Source organism: Notolepis coatsorum, assembly GCF_963971535.1.
Source record: "Notolepis coatsorum genome assembly, chromosome: 10".
NCBI lineage: Eukaryota > Metazoa > Chordata > Actinopteri > Aulopiformes > Paralepididae > Notolepis > Notolepis coatsorum.
Window position 1 is genome coordinate 111,066,831 of NC_140174.1, and position 11,677 is coordinate 111,078,507.

An 11,677-nucleotide genomic window follows, 5' to 3' on the forward strand; every position below is an offset into this window, starting at 1 on the left:
GTTTCAGGTCAAACCAGCCTCTTCTATTCATCTGTTTCAGGTCAAACCAGCCTCTCCTGTTCGTCTGTTTCAGGTCAAACCAGCCTCTCCTGTTCATCTGTTTCAGGTCAAACCAGCCTCTTCTGTTCATCTGTTTCAGGTCAAACCAGCCTCTCCTGTTCATCTGTTTCAGGTCAAACCAGCCTCTTCTGTTCATCTGTTTCAGGTCAAACCAGCCTCTCCTGCTCTGCAGCTCACGCTGCTGGTCTCGGGTGGAACGGGTTCATGAAATCATTTGACTGAAGAGATCTTGAGGTAAGCGTAAATACCGTACATACCTACTAATAATAGATGCCTGTCCCAAATAAAGGCAGGGTGGGTTCAGTGATTGAAGCAAATAAAAGCCTGGGATATTCATTGAAGTGGTTTTACTCGCGTTACACTATGTAGTTAGTTACAGTATGGAAACGTAATTGTATCTACGTGTGAAACTGCATTTTTTTACTCTATTGTCATCTGTTGACATTTTGCATTTTAATGTACCAGGCCATTGTATTGTATTGTACTGTACTGTATTGTATTGTACTGTATTGTATTGTACTGTATTGTATTGTACTGTACTGTACTGTATTGTATTGTACTGTACTGTATTGTACTGTACTGTATTGTACTGTATTGTACTGTATTGTATCATATTGTACTGTACTGTATTGTATTGTACTGTATTTGTATTGCATTGTATTGTACTGTATTGTACTGTATTTGTATTGTATTCTACTGTATTTGTATCGTACTGTATTTGTATTGTACTGTATTGTATTTGTATTGTATTGTATTGTACTGTATTGTATTGTACTGTATTGTATTTGTATTGTACTGTATTGTATTGTACTGTATTGTACTGTACTGTATTGTATTTGTATTGTATTATATTGTATTTGTATTGTACTGTATTATATTGTATTGTACTGCATTGTATTTTGTATGTATGTATTTGTAAAATACGGAAAGCTCATATCTCTGTGGACTCTATCCTCTCAAGGCGGGAGGGGCCAGCAGCCCAGGGCGGGGCCAGCTGGTTCAGGGAGGGGGAGGGGCCAGCCCAGGGCGGGCCCAGCTGGTGGAGAGAGGGGGAGGGGCCGGCCCAGGGCTGGGCCAGCTGGTGGAGGGAGGGGGAGGGGCCACCGGCCCAGGGCTGGGCCAGCTGGTGGAGGGAGGAGGGGGAGGGGCCAGCCCAGGGCGGGGCCAGCTGGTGGAGGGAGGGGGGTCCTTTTTGCGGGTCGCAGGGCGGGGACAGGGTGAGGGCGACGGGCAGACATGCGGGCGGCTGGCCCGGCAGCGGGGGGAGGGAGGGTGGCGGGGGGGAGGGGGAGGGGCAGGGGGAGGGGCAGGGGGCTGGGCCCCCAGCCCCCAGCTGCCCCACGCGGCGCTCCAGCGCCTGGTTCTTCTGCAGCGTCTCCACGTAGCTGAGTTGCAGCTGCGCCTGGTACTTCAGCACGCGCTCCTTCTCGTCCCGCCAGGTGTGCCGCTCCTGGTCGAAGGTGAGCGCCTGCCGCTCCCTCTGCTGCCGCTCCGCGCGCAGCGCCCCCTGCAGCTGCTCCAGCTGCCTGCGCAGGTCCCCTGCCGCCGCCTCCTCCCGCTGGCTCTCCTGGACACGCTGCTGTTGCTGCTGCTGGTGGGCCTCCTGACGCAGCTGGGTGTCCTGGCACAACTGGGCCTCTTGGCGGAGTTGAGCTTCCTGCCTAATTTGGGCCTCCTGAAGGATTAGGACCTCCTGGCGCAGTTGAGCCTCCTGGCGGATCTGGGCGTCTTGACGGAGGTAGCCCTCCTGGAGGTGGACGTCCTGGCGTTGCTGCACCTCCCGCCACTGGGCCTCCTCGCGCAGCTGCCTCTGGGCCTCCTGCCTCTGAGCCTTGGCCTCGTCACTCTGGAGGCTGAGCAGGGCGTCGGAGGCGGACAGGGGCTCGGGGAGGGGGGCGGCGCGGGGGGGGCAGTGGAGAACTCCCCAGGGGGGCAGGAGGCCCGCGGCGGCCAGGTTGGGGCTCAGCACGACCTCGCGACCTCTGGCCAGCTCGTTCAGAGCCCGCTTCAGACTGAGCACCTCGGCCTCGAACACGCCCAGCTTCTCCCTGAGGACAGACACCTGGGGGAGGGGGGGGTCGTTAGCAAGAGCCGTAGTCACTTCGCCTGATGGGCTCATACTGTAAACTCTGTAAACTACTGTAAAGTTTGTAAACATACTGTAAACTACTGTAAACACACTGTAAACTAATTGACTATTTTATTTGATCTTACCTCATTTTATATTTAATTGTATTATCTTACTACTGCTACGTATTGTTACCATTCTTGTATTCATTGTTGTTTCTTAACAGAAAAAAGCATTTCATATAAAAGTATTCTGTATTTTTGTATGACAACTATTAAAGAAACTTGAACTTGAACTTAATTGTGCACTGTTGAGTCTGAGCACAAAACACCTGCAATGCCGCTGTATTGTTGTGTATTTGGCAAATAAAGTACTTGAACTTGAAGACGTCATTAGTCACCTCATTTGCCTTGTTACAGTATCACATACTGTACAGTATGGGACACTCACAGCACCTAGAGTTTGTACTGAGCTGGGGAAGTCTGCTGTTAGCTGCTGTGTGCTCCTGACACATGGAACATCATACAACCAACTGTACAAGGCTCAGTACTTTGGTCTCCTTTGGTCAGTTTAGATCCTTGATCCTTTTCATTTTGTTGCTCAACATCATTGTAAATGAGGGGGGCGTGGCCTCAATGATTTTTGGAATTGAAATAATTACCTCTGTCAGGGTTCTGCTCAGACCCGTACCTCTGTCAGGGTTCCCCTCAGACCCTCACCTCTGTCAGGGTTCTCCTCAGACCCATACCTCTGTCAGGGTTCCCCTCAGACCCTCACCTCTGACAGGGTTCTCCTCAGACCCGTACCTCTGTCAGGGTTCTCCTCAGAGCCGTACCTCTGTCAGGGTTCTCCTCAGAGCCGTACCTCTGACAGGGTTCTCCTCAGACCCTCACCTCTGACAGGGTTCTGCTCAGAGCCGTACCTCAGACCCGTACCTCAGCCGTATATGAGACAATTCAAACTGAATTATAAGGAAATGATGTTCACGAGGTAGAGGGATGAGGAAGGGATTTGACATTCACGGGTGTTTACATTTTTATTTTATTTCTTTCATGGTTTACATATATAGTTTTTGTTTTTTGTATATTTGTTTTGTAAGGTTTAAATTAGTACCCTCATTTGAGTAGTGGAAAAGGGGTAGTATTAAATAAGTGTATACTTCTTCCTACTCCTTTTCGAACATGTAAATTGAGTTATGTTTTGCTTTTGTTTATTTATAAAAAAAAAATCATTTAATTTCTTGAGATCAATGATTTGTTTTGATTTGATATTTTGAATATATATATAATATAATATATATATATATATGTTGAAAATAAAGGAAAAAAAATCAGACCTGTACCTCAGACAGGGTTCTCCTCAGGTCCACCTCGCAGCGCTCCAGGTCCAGGCTCTTGGAGCCGTAGGAGTCCTTGAGACCCAGCACGGCCTCCTCTCGCTCCCTCAGCTGGACGTTCAGCTCCTTCAGCTGGCCCCGAAGGGCCACCATCTCCCCGGCTCGCTGGGTCACCTCCCCCTGGCTCTCCCGGAGCTGCTGCTTGAGCAGGGAGATCTCCCCCACCTTCTGGCACACCTGGACGGGGAGAGGAGAGGACAGAGGTCAATGTGGAGATCACCACCAAACTCACGTCAGTTATACTTTGGTTAGGCAGGTAAAGCTATGCCTCCTAAAATGTCTAAACGGAAGTACAGGAAGTACAGGCTACAGGCTTTCCGGTTTCGACAAAACAATTATAGAAACATGTGAAGTGGTCGGCTGGGTGGCGTAGCGGACATTGCGCTCGTCACCAACGCAAGAGATACCGGGTTCAAATCCGGCTGTCGGCGTTGCCTCCGGCTTGGGCCGGCCGTCATACTGGCTCAATTGGCAGAGCCAGCGGGTGGAAGTCGATGGGTGGCAATCTGGACGTTGTGGACAGCGACTCCTACAGGTCGGTGCACAGCAGAGACAGGAAATAGCGGGGGTAGTGTGAGCCTCCCACACGTTACACCTCGCCAATGAGAGTCCGCTCTGGCAGGTGAAAAGATGTGACAGGCTGCCTCCTCGTGTACCGGAGGGGACGCGTGAATATTAAAGGCAACCAACTTGTGTTCAGCTTTTCTCTGATTGGCCACGACCCCACGCCGCTAGCCCGCGCCCTTTTGCCGCGAGCACAAGCGCAGGAACCTTCAAGTTCCCTGGTGCAAAATAAATCTGGTAGTTGGTTTATGACGTTAATTAATAATAAACACTGTTAGGACTCTTAATAATAAACACTGTTAGGACTATCTGACTCTTAATAATAAACACTGTTAGGACTATCTGACTCTTACTAATAGACACTGTTATAGGACTATAAACACTGTGCGGACTATCTGACTCTTAATAATAAACACTGTTAGGACTATCGATTCACGCGTCACTACTGTAACTAGAAACTCTGCTGGGTGTCACTGTACATCAGTGTGGAACTGTACGCTGTAACGTTATATGTTATTTCGCCCGTGGAGGCTGCTGAAGCGCCAGCGGGGCGACGCGGTGGTTTCTCCCCGGCTTCCGTGCGCCGCCCGCGGCTTGACTCGGTCCAGCTCCAGCAGCAGCAGCGGCCGTGCTCCGTTGTAGAAGTCCTTCAATGACAGCGCTCTCATATTTTGCGAATGCATAAACTATATCTTAAATTATGGCTATGTGTCTAATATGGCTGTCGCTTATCAATGACTTCGCGACAGCCATATTAGACACATCGCCATAATTTAAGATATAGTTTATGCATTCGCAAATATGAGAGCTCTGTCATTGAAGTGGGTGGTGGCAGCGTTACTAACAGTAGCGATTTTTATTGTTTTGTCATGACCAAACATAATCCCAACATAGATAGGAGGTGTACTGTATGTCAAATGTCGGTCATGTGGTGGAAGAGTTTAGTACAGTCACACAACAGAACACCAGTGTTTCTAGTAGATATGTTTATTGATATAAATAAACACCTCTGTCTGAACTGGTTCGACCACCAAATGATCCCAGCTCACTCTTTGCCGCGTCTGCCGCGTCTCTCAGCGGATAAGGGCGTGTGCTAGGGCGGTCACGTGGCCGTGTGGCCAATCAGAGAAACGCTGAACGAAAAGCTGAACACAAGTTGGTTGCCTTTAATATTCACGCGGAGGGGACACGTGATGCAAGGCTTCTATCCTTCCTACGGCCGACCTGTAGGGGGCATATGCGTGCAACGTTCAAGACAGGGGAGGGGAGAATTGGAAACAGCGAAATTGGGATGGGAGAAAATAGAAAAATAAGGAGAAAAAGTGGATAAAAAAAAAGAAACATGTGAAGTGCACAATATTTCCTCGTTTAAGCCACTGCAACGGCTTTGCCTGAAGAATTTACTACATGACCGGGACGTTCTAGCTTGTTTGCCGACAGGATTTGGGAAAAGTTTGGTCCGTTCGGAGGCAGCTTCCAGAGGAAGTACATACACCGGAAATTCTAACCCACAGACACTTTCGGCAGTAGTTCTTTACCAGGCTTTATCTCACGGAGGAGATAAAACTGGGAACGAGGTTATACTTTGGTAAACGTATTAAAGGTGTAAGATTTTGGTAATCAAAAGTAACCAGGAATACATCAAAAGCATCTTTTCAATATTTATAAATGTATGTCTTTCTACTATTACTCATGCCCATACCTGTACCTCCCCTCCCCCTCCTGCTATGATGCCAGCCTTACCTTACCTTACGTTACGTTACCTTATCTTATCTTACCTTACTTTGTCTTATCTTATCTTACCTCATCTTTTCTTACCTTACGTTACCTTATCTTATCTTACCTTACCTTACCATATCTTATCTAATCTTACCTTACCTTACCTTACCTTATCTTATCTTTTTTTTATTGATCTTTTTTCCCCCTCCTTTTTCCTCCGATTTTCTCCCATCCCAATGTTAGTCGTTATGCCAATTCCCAATCCCCTTCCTGGTCGCTGCGCACTTACCCCCCACAGTCGGTCTGGGAGAGTGGAGGCTACCACGTGCTTCCTCCGACACACGTCTAGCCAATCAACCGCTTCTTTTCACCTGGCAGCGCGGACTCTCACTGAGAGGGCGTAGCGTGTGGAAGGATCACACTATCCCACTTAGATCCTATCCGCGCTTAGCAGGCGCCCCGACCGAACTGTAGGAGTCGCTGTTTACAATGACCCGGACCCACCCCGCCAGCTTCTCCCACCCTCTAATACAGCCAATTGTATTGGTGTGAACGGCCAGCCAAGCTGGTGACAACCCCGGAGCTGTGAGCTGGATTCGAACAGGCGAATCCAGCCGCTCCGGGGTTGGTGACGAACGCAATCTCTGTTACGCCACCTGACCGCCCATCTTAAGTACATCTTAAATGCAACTTTAAACACACTAAGTACACTTTAAGTGGTTTCAATTTAACACAACTTTAGCGTACTATCTGAATACATAAAAAGGATACTTTCAGATTTTCAGAAAGAAATATACTTTTACCTGTGCGCAGTCACACTTACACACTCACACACACAAACACACACACACTCACACACTCAAACAAACACACAAACGCGCACACACACACACACACACACACGCGCGCGTGCGCACGCACACACACACACACACAGCTGACCTCCCACTTGGTCTCCTCCAGGCGCGGCAGGATGTCGGCCTGCTCCTTCCTGTAGGCCAGACACCTCCTCTCCAGCTCCTCCCGCTGGGTGAGCAGCGCCGCCATCTCCTCCTGCAGCCGCCTCTTGTCCTGCGCCAGCCGCGTCATCTGGGCCTGCAGGGCATTCTGGGAGCGCTGGGCTCGCCGCGTCACCTGCAAGACGGAGCAGCGAAGGACGTGATGTTGTTGACCTGTTGTCATGGTTACTGTCCACTACTAGAACAACAAACAACAAACAAACAGAGTGGCTCACTGAGGCTGCGTTCACACTGCAGGGCCCTGTTTCTTGTACGTGGTTCAACTAAGTCGATCAAGATGTCATTATCCAGCTTCAGTTAACCCGATGTTTGAAGCCGGGATTTTCCTGTTCCACGAAGGTGGATTCTGTCTCGTTAACTCAAGCCAGACTTGCGACTCAGGCTAAATGCGCGCGGCCGCTTTAGGTGAAAAGCCAGCACGTATCGATGGCAGAGATCCTGATTCTCTAACGGCATTGATTGATTAATTGATTTAAGACTTTATTGACAGATTGCAATACGGCTCAATCGCCTCGCCGACAAGTTAAATGCGTTATCTATAGGCTAATTTTAAGTCCCTCATTACCTCAATCAATCAGATTATATTTCTTTAAACTTGCCTGCTGGATTGAATAATCAAATGAGATCTTGCTAGCGAAAATAATTAGTTAACTGTTATACAGAATTACGATACGGCTCTCTTACCCATTGATTGATGTATAGTCAATCTTTAACTTATCTCCAATGTGGTCTAACGGGTTGTTCTTTTGACTTTCACACAGACGACCGGGGTTCGAGACCCTAGTCGTCTCCTTCTTTTTGCAATATAGGAATAATTCAATTTGGTGCACGTTGAGAGTTATATAAAGAATGACATCCTCAATGCATGTAGATTTATAATATTTTAACTTAAAACCAGGCTACTTTGGCGTATAATCATTAATATTATATTCAAAAAAATCATATTGGAAACACCGGGTTTTGAACCCCGGTCGCTGGGTTGGCAGGCTTGAGCACTACCGCTGCACCACTGTGCCAGATGGGATAAATTCATTGTTTATACATTAATGAACGAGAGACCCGTGTTTAGAATATCCTTTGTTTTGAATGAAGTTTATCTCTTTATCCTCATTCATTAATGTGACGTCAACGGCTCATTCAATTTCTCAAATCCGTCAAACAGCGCATCTCATCAGACATCTTAATCCCAGTTACAATTAAAATAACCACATAATGTGTACATCGCACGAGCGAGCGCCACCGTCGCCACGGTATATATAACGTGCATTATTTAGGACAAAGTGAATTTAGTATCAGCATTTTGGGTCTATTTTACATTTCAAAAGCCCCCTCTGGAAGAATGGAGCACAAAAACGTAATTCAGAATGGTATAATGCAGATCGTAGACTGTGGGAATAGTTTCAGGAAACGGGCTGTCACTTCTTTGCGGGGGCGTGGCGATGGGTCAGGCTAACTTGAACTTAAACTCTGCTTTCGACCAGGCTCAAACTTTTGGATCTGTTGTCATGGTGATTTGGAAAATCCACGTACAGGGAACCGGAAAGTCCGGCTAACTCAGTTATCCAGTTAAAGTTATCCGGCTAACTCAGTTATCCAGGTACAAGAAACAGGGCCCAGGCCTTAGTGCTGCATTCACACTGTTATGTTATGATATGTTATGTTATTGATATCTGATATGTGCTGAACCTGTGTTGAACTATGAGTATTGTCTCTATGCACTTTACTGTTGAATATAATTATTGCTTTTAATGCACCAATGAACATGAATGATGCTTTTTACTGAAATGTATTTGTATTGAAAGATGAATACTACTACTAATGCACTTTACACTATTCACTAAGAATGAGGCTGCCTCCTCATGTACCGGAGGGGGCACGTGATGCAAGGCTTCTATCCTCACTACAGCTGACCAGTGGGAGGCATAGTCTAGCATCGTTCAAGACAGGGGAGGGAAGAATTGGAAATACGAAATTGGGATGGGAGAAAAATTTAAAATGGGGAGAAAAAGTGAAAAAAAGAAAAGAAAAAGACTATTCACTAAGAACGCTCGCTGCACTTCAGACACCAACGTGCCACTTGAACTTGAAACAACAGGGACAACGATGGAAATATGTCCTGGACTTTTCGTTCTATCCCTGACAAGGCAAATACACATGTTGCTCTGTACATTTTGTTATATGTTTTTTGTCAATAAATCAAATAAAATCAAAATCAAAGCCTTAATGCTACGTTCACACCGCAAGTCTTAGTGCTGCGTTCACACTGACAGCCTTACTGCTGCGTTCACACTGACAGCCTTAGTGCTGCGTTCACACTGACAGTCTTAGTGCTGCGTTCACACTGACAGCCTTAGTGCTGCGTTCACACTGACAGCCTTAGTGCTGCGTTCACACTGACAGTCTTAGTGCTGCGTTCACACTGACAGTCTTAGTGCTGCGTTCACACTGACAGTCTTAGTGCTGCGTTCACACTGACAGCCTTAGTGCTGCGTTCACACTGACAGCCTTAGTGCTGCGTTCACACTGACAGCCTTAGTGCTGCGTTCACACTGACAGTCTTAGTGCTGCGTTCACACTGACAGCCTTAGTGCTGCGTTCACACTGACAGCCTTAGTGCTGCGTTCACACTGACAGCCTTAGTGCTGCGTTCACACTGACAGCCTTAGTGCTGCGTTCACACTGACAGTCTTAGTGCTGCGTTCACACTGACAGCCTTAGTGCTGCGTTCACACTGACAGCCTTAGTGCTGCGTTCACACTGACAGCCTTAGTGCTGCGTTCACACTGACAGCCTTAGTGCTGCGTTCACACTGACAGTCTTAGTGCTGCGTTCACACTGACACCCTTAGTGCTGCGTTCACACTGACAGCCTTAGTGCTGAGTTCAGACTGACAGCCTTAGTGCTGCGTTCACACTGACAGCCTTAGTGCTGCGTTCACACTGACAGCCTTAGTGCTGCGTTCACACTGACAGCCTTAGTGCTGCGTTCACACTGACAGCCTTAGTGCTGCGTTCACACTGACAGTCTTAGTGCTGCGTTCACACTGACAGCCTTAGTGCTGCGTTCACACTGACAGTCTTAGTGCTGCGTTCACACTGACAGCCTTAGTGCTGCGTTCACACTGACAGTCTTAGTGCTGCGTTCACACTGACAGTCTTAGTGCTGCGTTCACACTGACAGTCTTAGTGCTGCGTTCACACTGACAGTCTTAGTGCTGCGTTCACACTGACAGTCTTAGTGCTGCGTTCACACTGACAGTCTTAGTGCTGCGTTCACACTGACAGCCTTAGTGCTGCGTTCACACTCCAAGCCTTAGTGCTGCGTTCACAATGACAGCCTTAGTGCTGCGTTCACACTGACAGTCTTAGTGCTGCGTTCACACTGACAGCCTTAGTGCTACATTCACACTGACAGCCTTAGTGCTGCGTTCACACTGACAGCCTTAGTGCTGCGTTCACACTGACAGCCTTAGTGCTGCGTTCACACTGACAGCCTTAGTGCTGCGTTCACACTGACAGCCTTAGTGCTGCGTTCACACTGACAGCCTTAGTGCTGCGTTCACACTGACAGCCTTAGTGCTACGTTCACACTGACAGCCTTAGTGCTGCGTTCACACTGACAGTCTTAGTGCTGCGTTCACACTGGTAGTGGAGGTGGTGGTGGAGGAAGAGGAGGTGCAGGAGAAGGAGAAGGAGGAGGATAAGGTGGAGGAGGAACAGGAGGAGGAGGAGGTGGAGGACCAGGAGGTGGAGGAGGAGGAAGAGGAGGAGGAGAAGGTGGAGTAGGTGGAGGAGGAGTAGGAGGAGGAGGAGAAGGTGGAGGAAGAGAAGGTGGAGGAGAAGGAGGGGGAGGAGAAGGAGGAGGAGGAGAAGGTGGAGGAGGAGCAGGAGGAGGAGGAGGTGGTGAAGGAGGAGGAGGTGGAGGAGGATGAGGAGGAGAAGGTGGAGGAGCAGGAGGAGGATGAGCAGGAGGAAGAAGAGGTGGAGGAGAAGCAGGAGGAGGAGCAGGAGGAGGTGGATGAGGAGAAGGAGGAGGAGGATGAGGAGGAGGAGGAGGAGGAGGAGGAGGAGCAGGAGGAGGAGGAGCAGGAGAAGGTGGATGAGGAGAAGGAGGAGGAGGAGGAGGAGGAGGAGGAGGAGGAGGAGGAGGAGGAGGAGCAGGAGAAGGTGGAGGAGGAGGTGACCTGCTGCAGGCGGGAGGCGTAGTTCTGTCTCAGCTCGTCCATCTGTCGCTCCCAGACGCGTTGCTTCTCCTCGAAAACCTGGATGATGGCCGCCTCACTCTGGTCCAGGTTACGGCGCATGTGCTGCACCTGGAGGAGGAAGAGGAGCTCTTATTAGGACTCATCATCATCATCATCATCTGCTGCACCTGGAGGAGGAAGAGGAGCTCTTATTAGGACTCATCATCATCATCATCATCTGCTGCACCTGGAGGAGGAAGAGGAGCTCTTATTAGGACTCATCATCATCATCATCATCTGCTGCACCTGGAGGAGGAAGAGGAGCTCTTATTAGGACTCATCATCATCATCATCATCTGCTGCACCTGGAGGAGGAAGAGGAGCTCTTATTAGGACTCATCATCATCATCATCATCTGCTGCACCTGGAGGAGGAAGAGGAGCTCTTATTAGGACTCATCATCATCATCATCATCATCATCATCATGTGCTGCACCTGGAGGAGGAAGAGGAGCTCTTATTAGGACTCATCATCATCATCATCATCATCATCTGCTGCACCTGGAGGAGGAAGAGGAGCTCTTATTAGGACTCATCATCATCATCATCATCTGCTGCACCTGGAGGAGGAAGAGGAGCTCTTATTAGGACTCATCATCATCATCATCA

At 48.6% G+C, this 11,677-nt stretch overlaps 1 protein-coding gene across 1 annotated transcript in view; it reads right to left on the reverse strand.

The window, feature by feature from the left end:
* Positions 1-991: 991 nt before the first annotated feature.
* The window catches only part of lzts3b (leucine zipper, putative tumor suppressor family member 3b), a gene marked incomplete at both ends in the record, with an annotated part of 14,182 nt that continues 3,496 nt past the window's right edge, over positions 992-11,677 (reverse strand). The window contains 4 exons of the mRNA XM_084323145.1: positions 992-2,122; positions 3,471-3,701; positions 6,750-6,941; positions 11,010-11,138. Of these exons, the coding sequence (XP_084179271.1) occupies positions 992-2,122; positions 3,471-3,701; positions 6,750-6,941; positions 11,010-11,138 (1,683 nt within the window). The remainder of the gene's footprint in view (positions 2,123-3,470; positions 3,702-6,749; positions 6,942-11,009; positions 11,139-11,677) is intronic.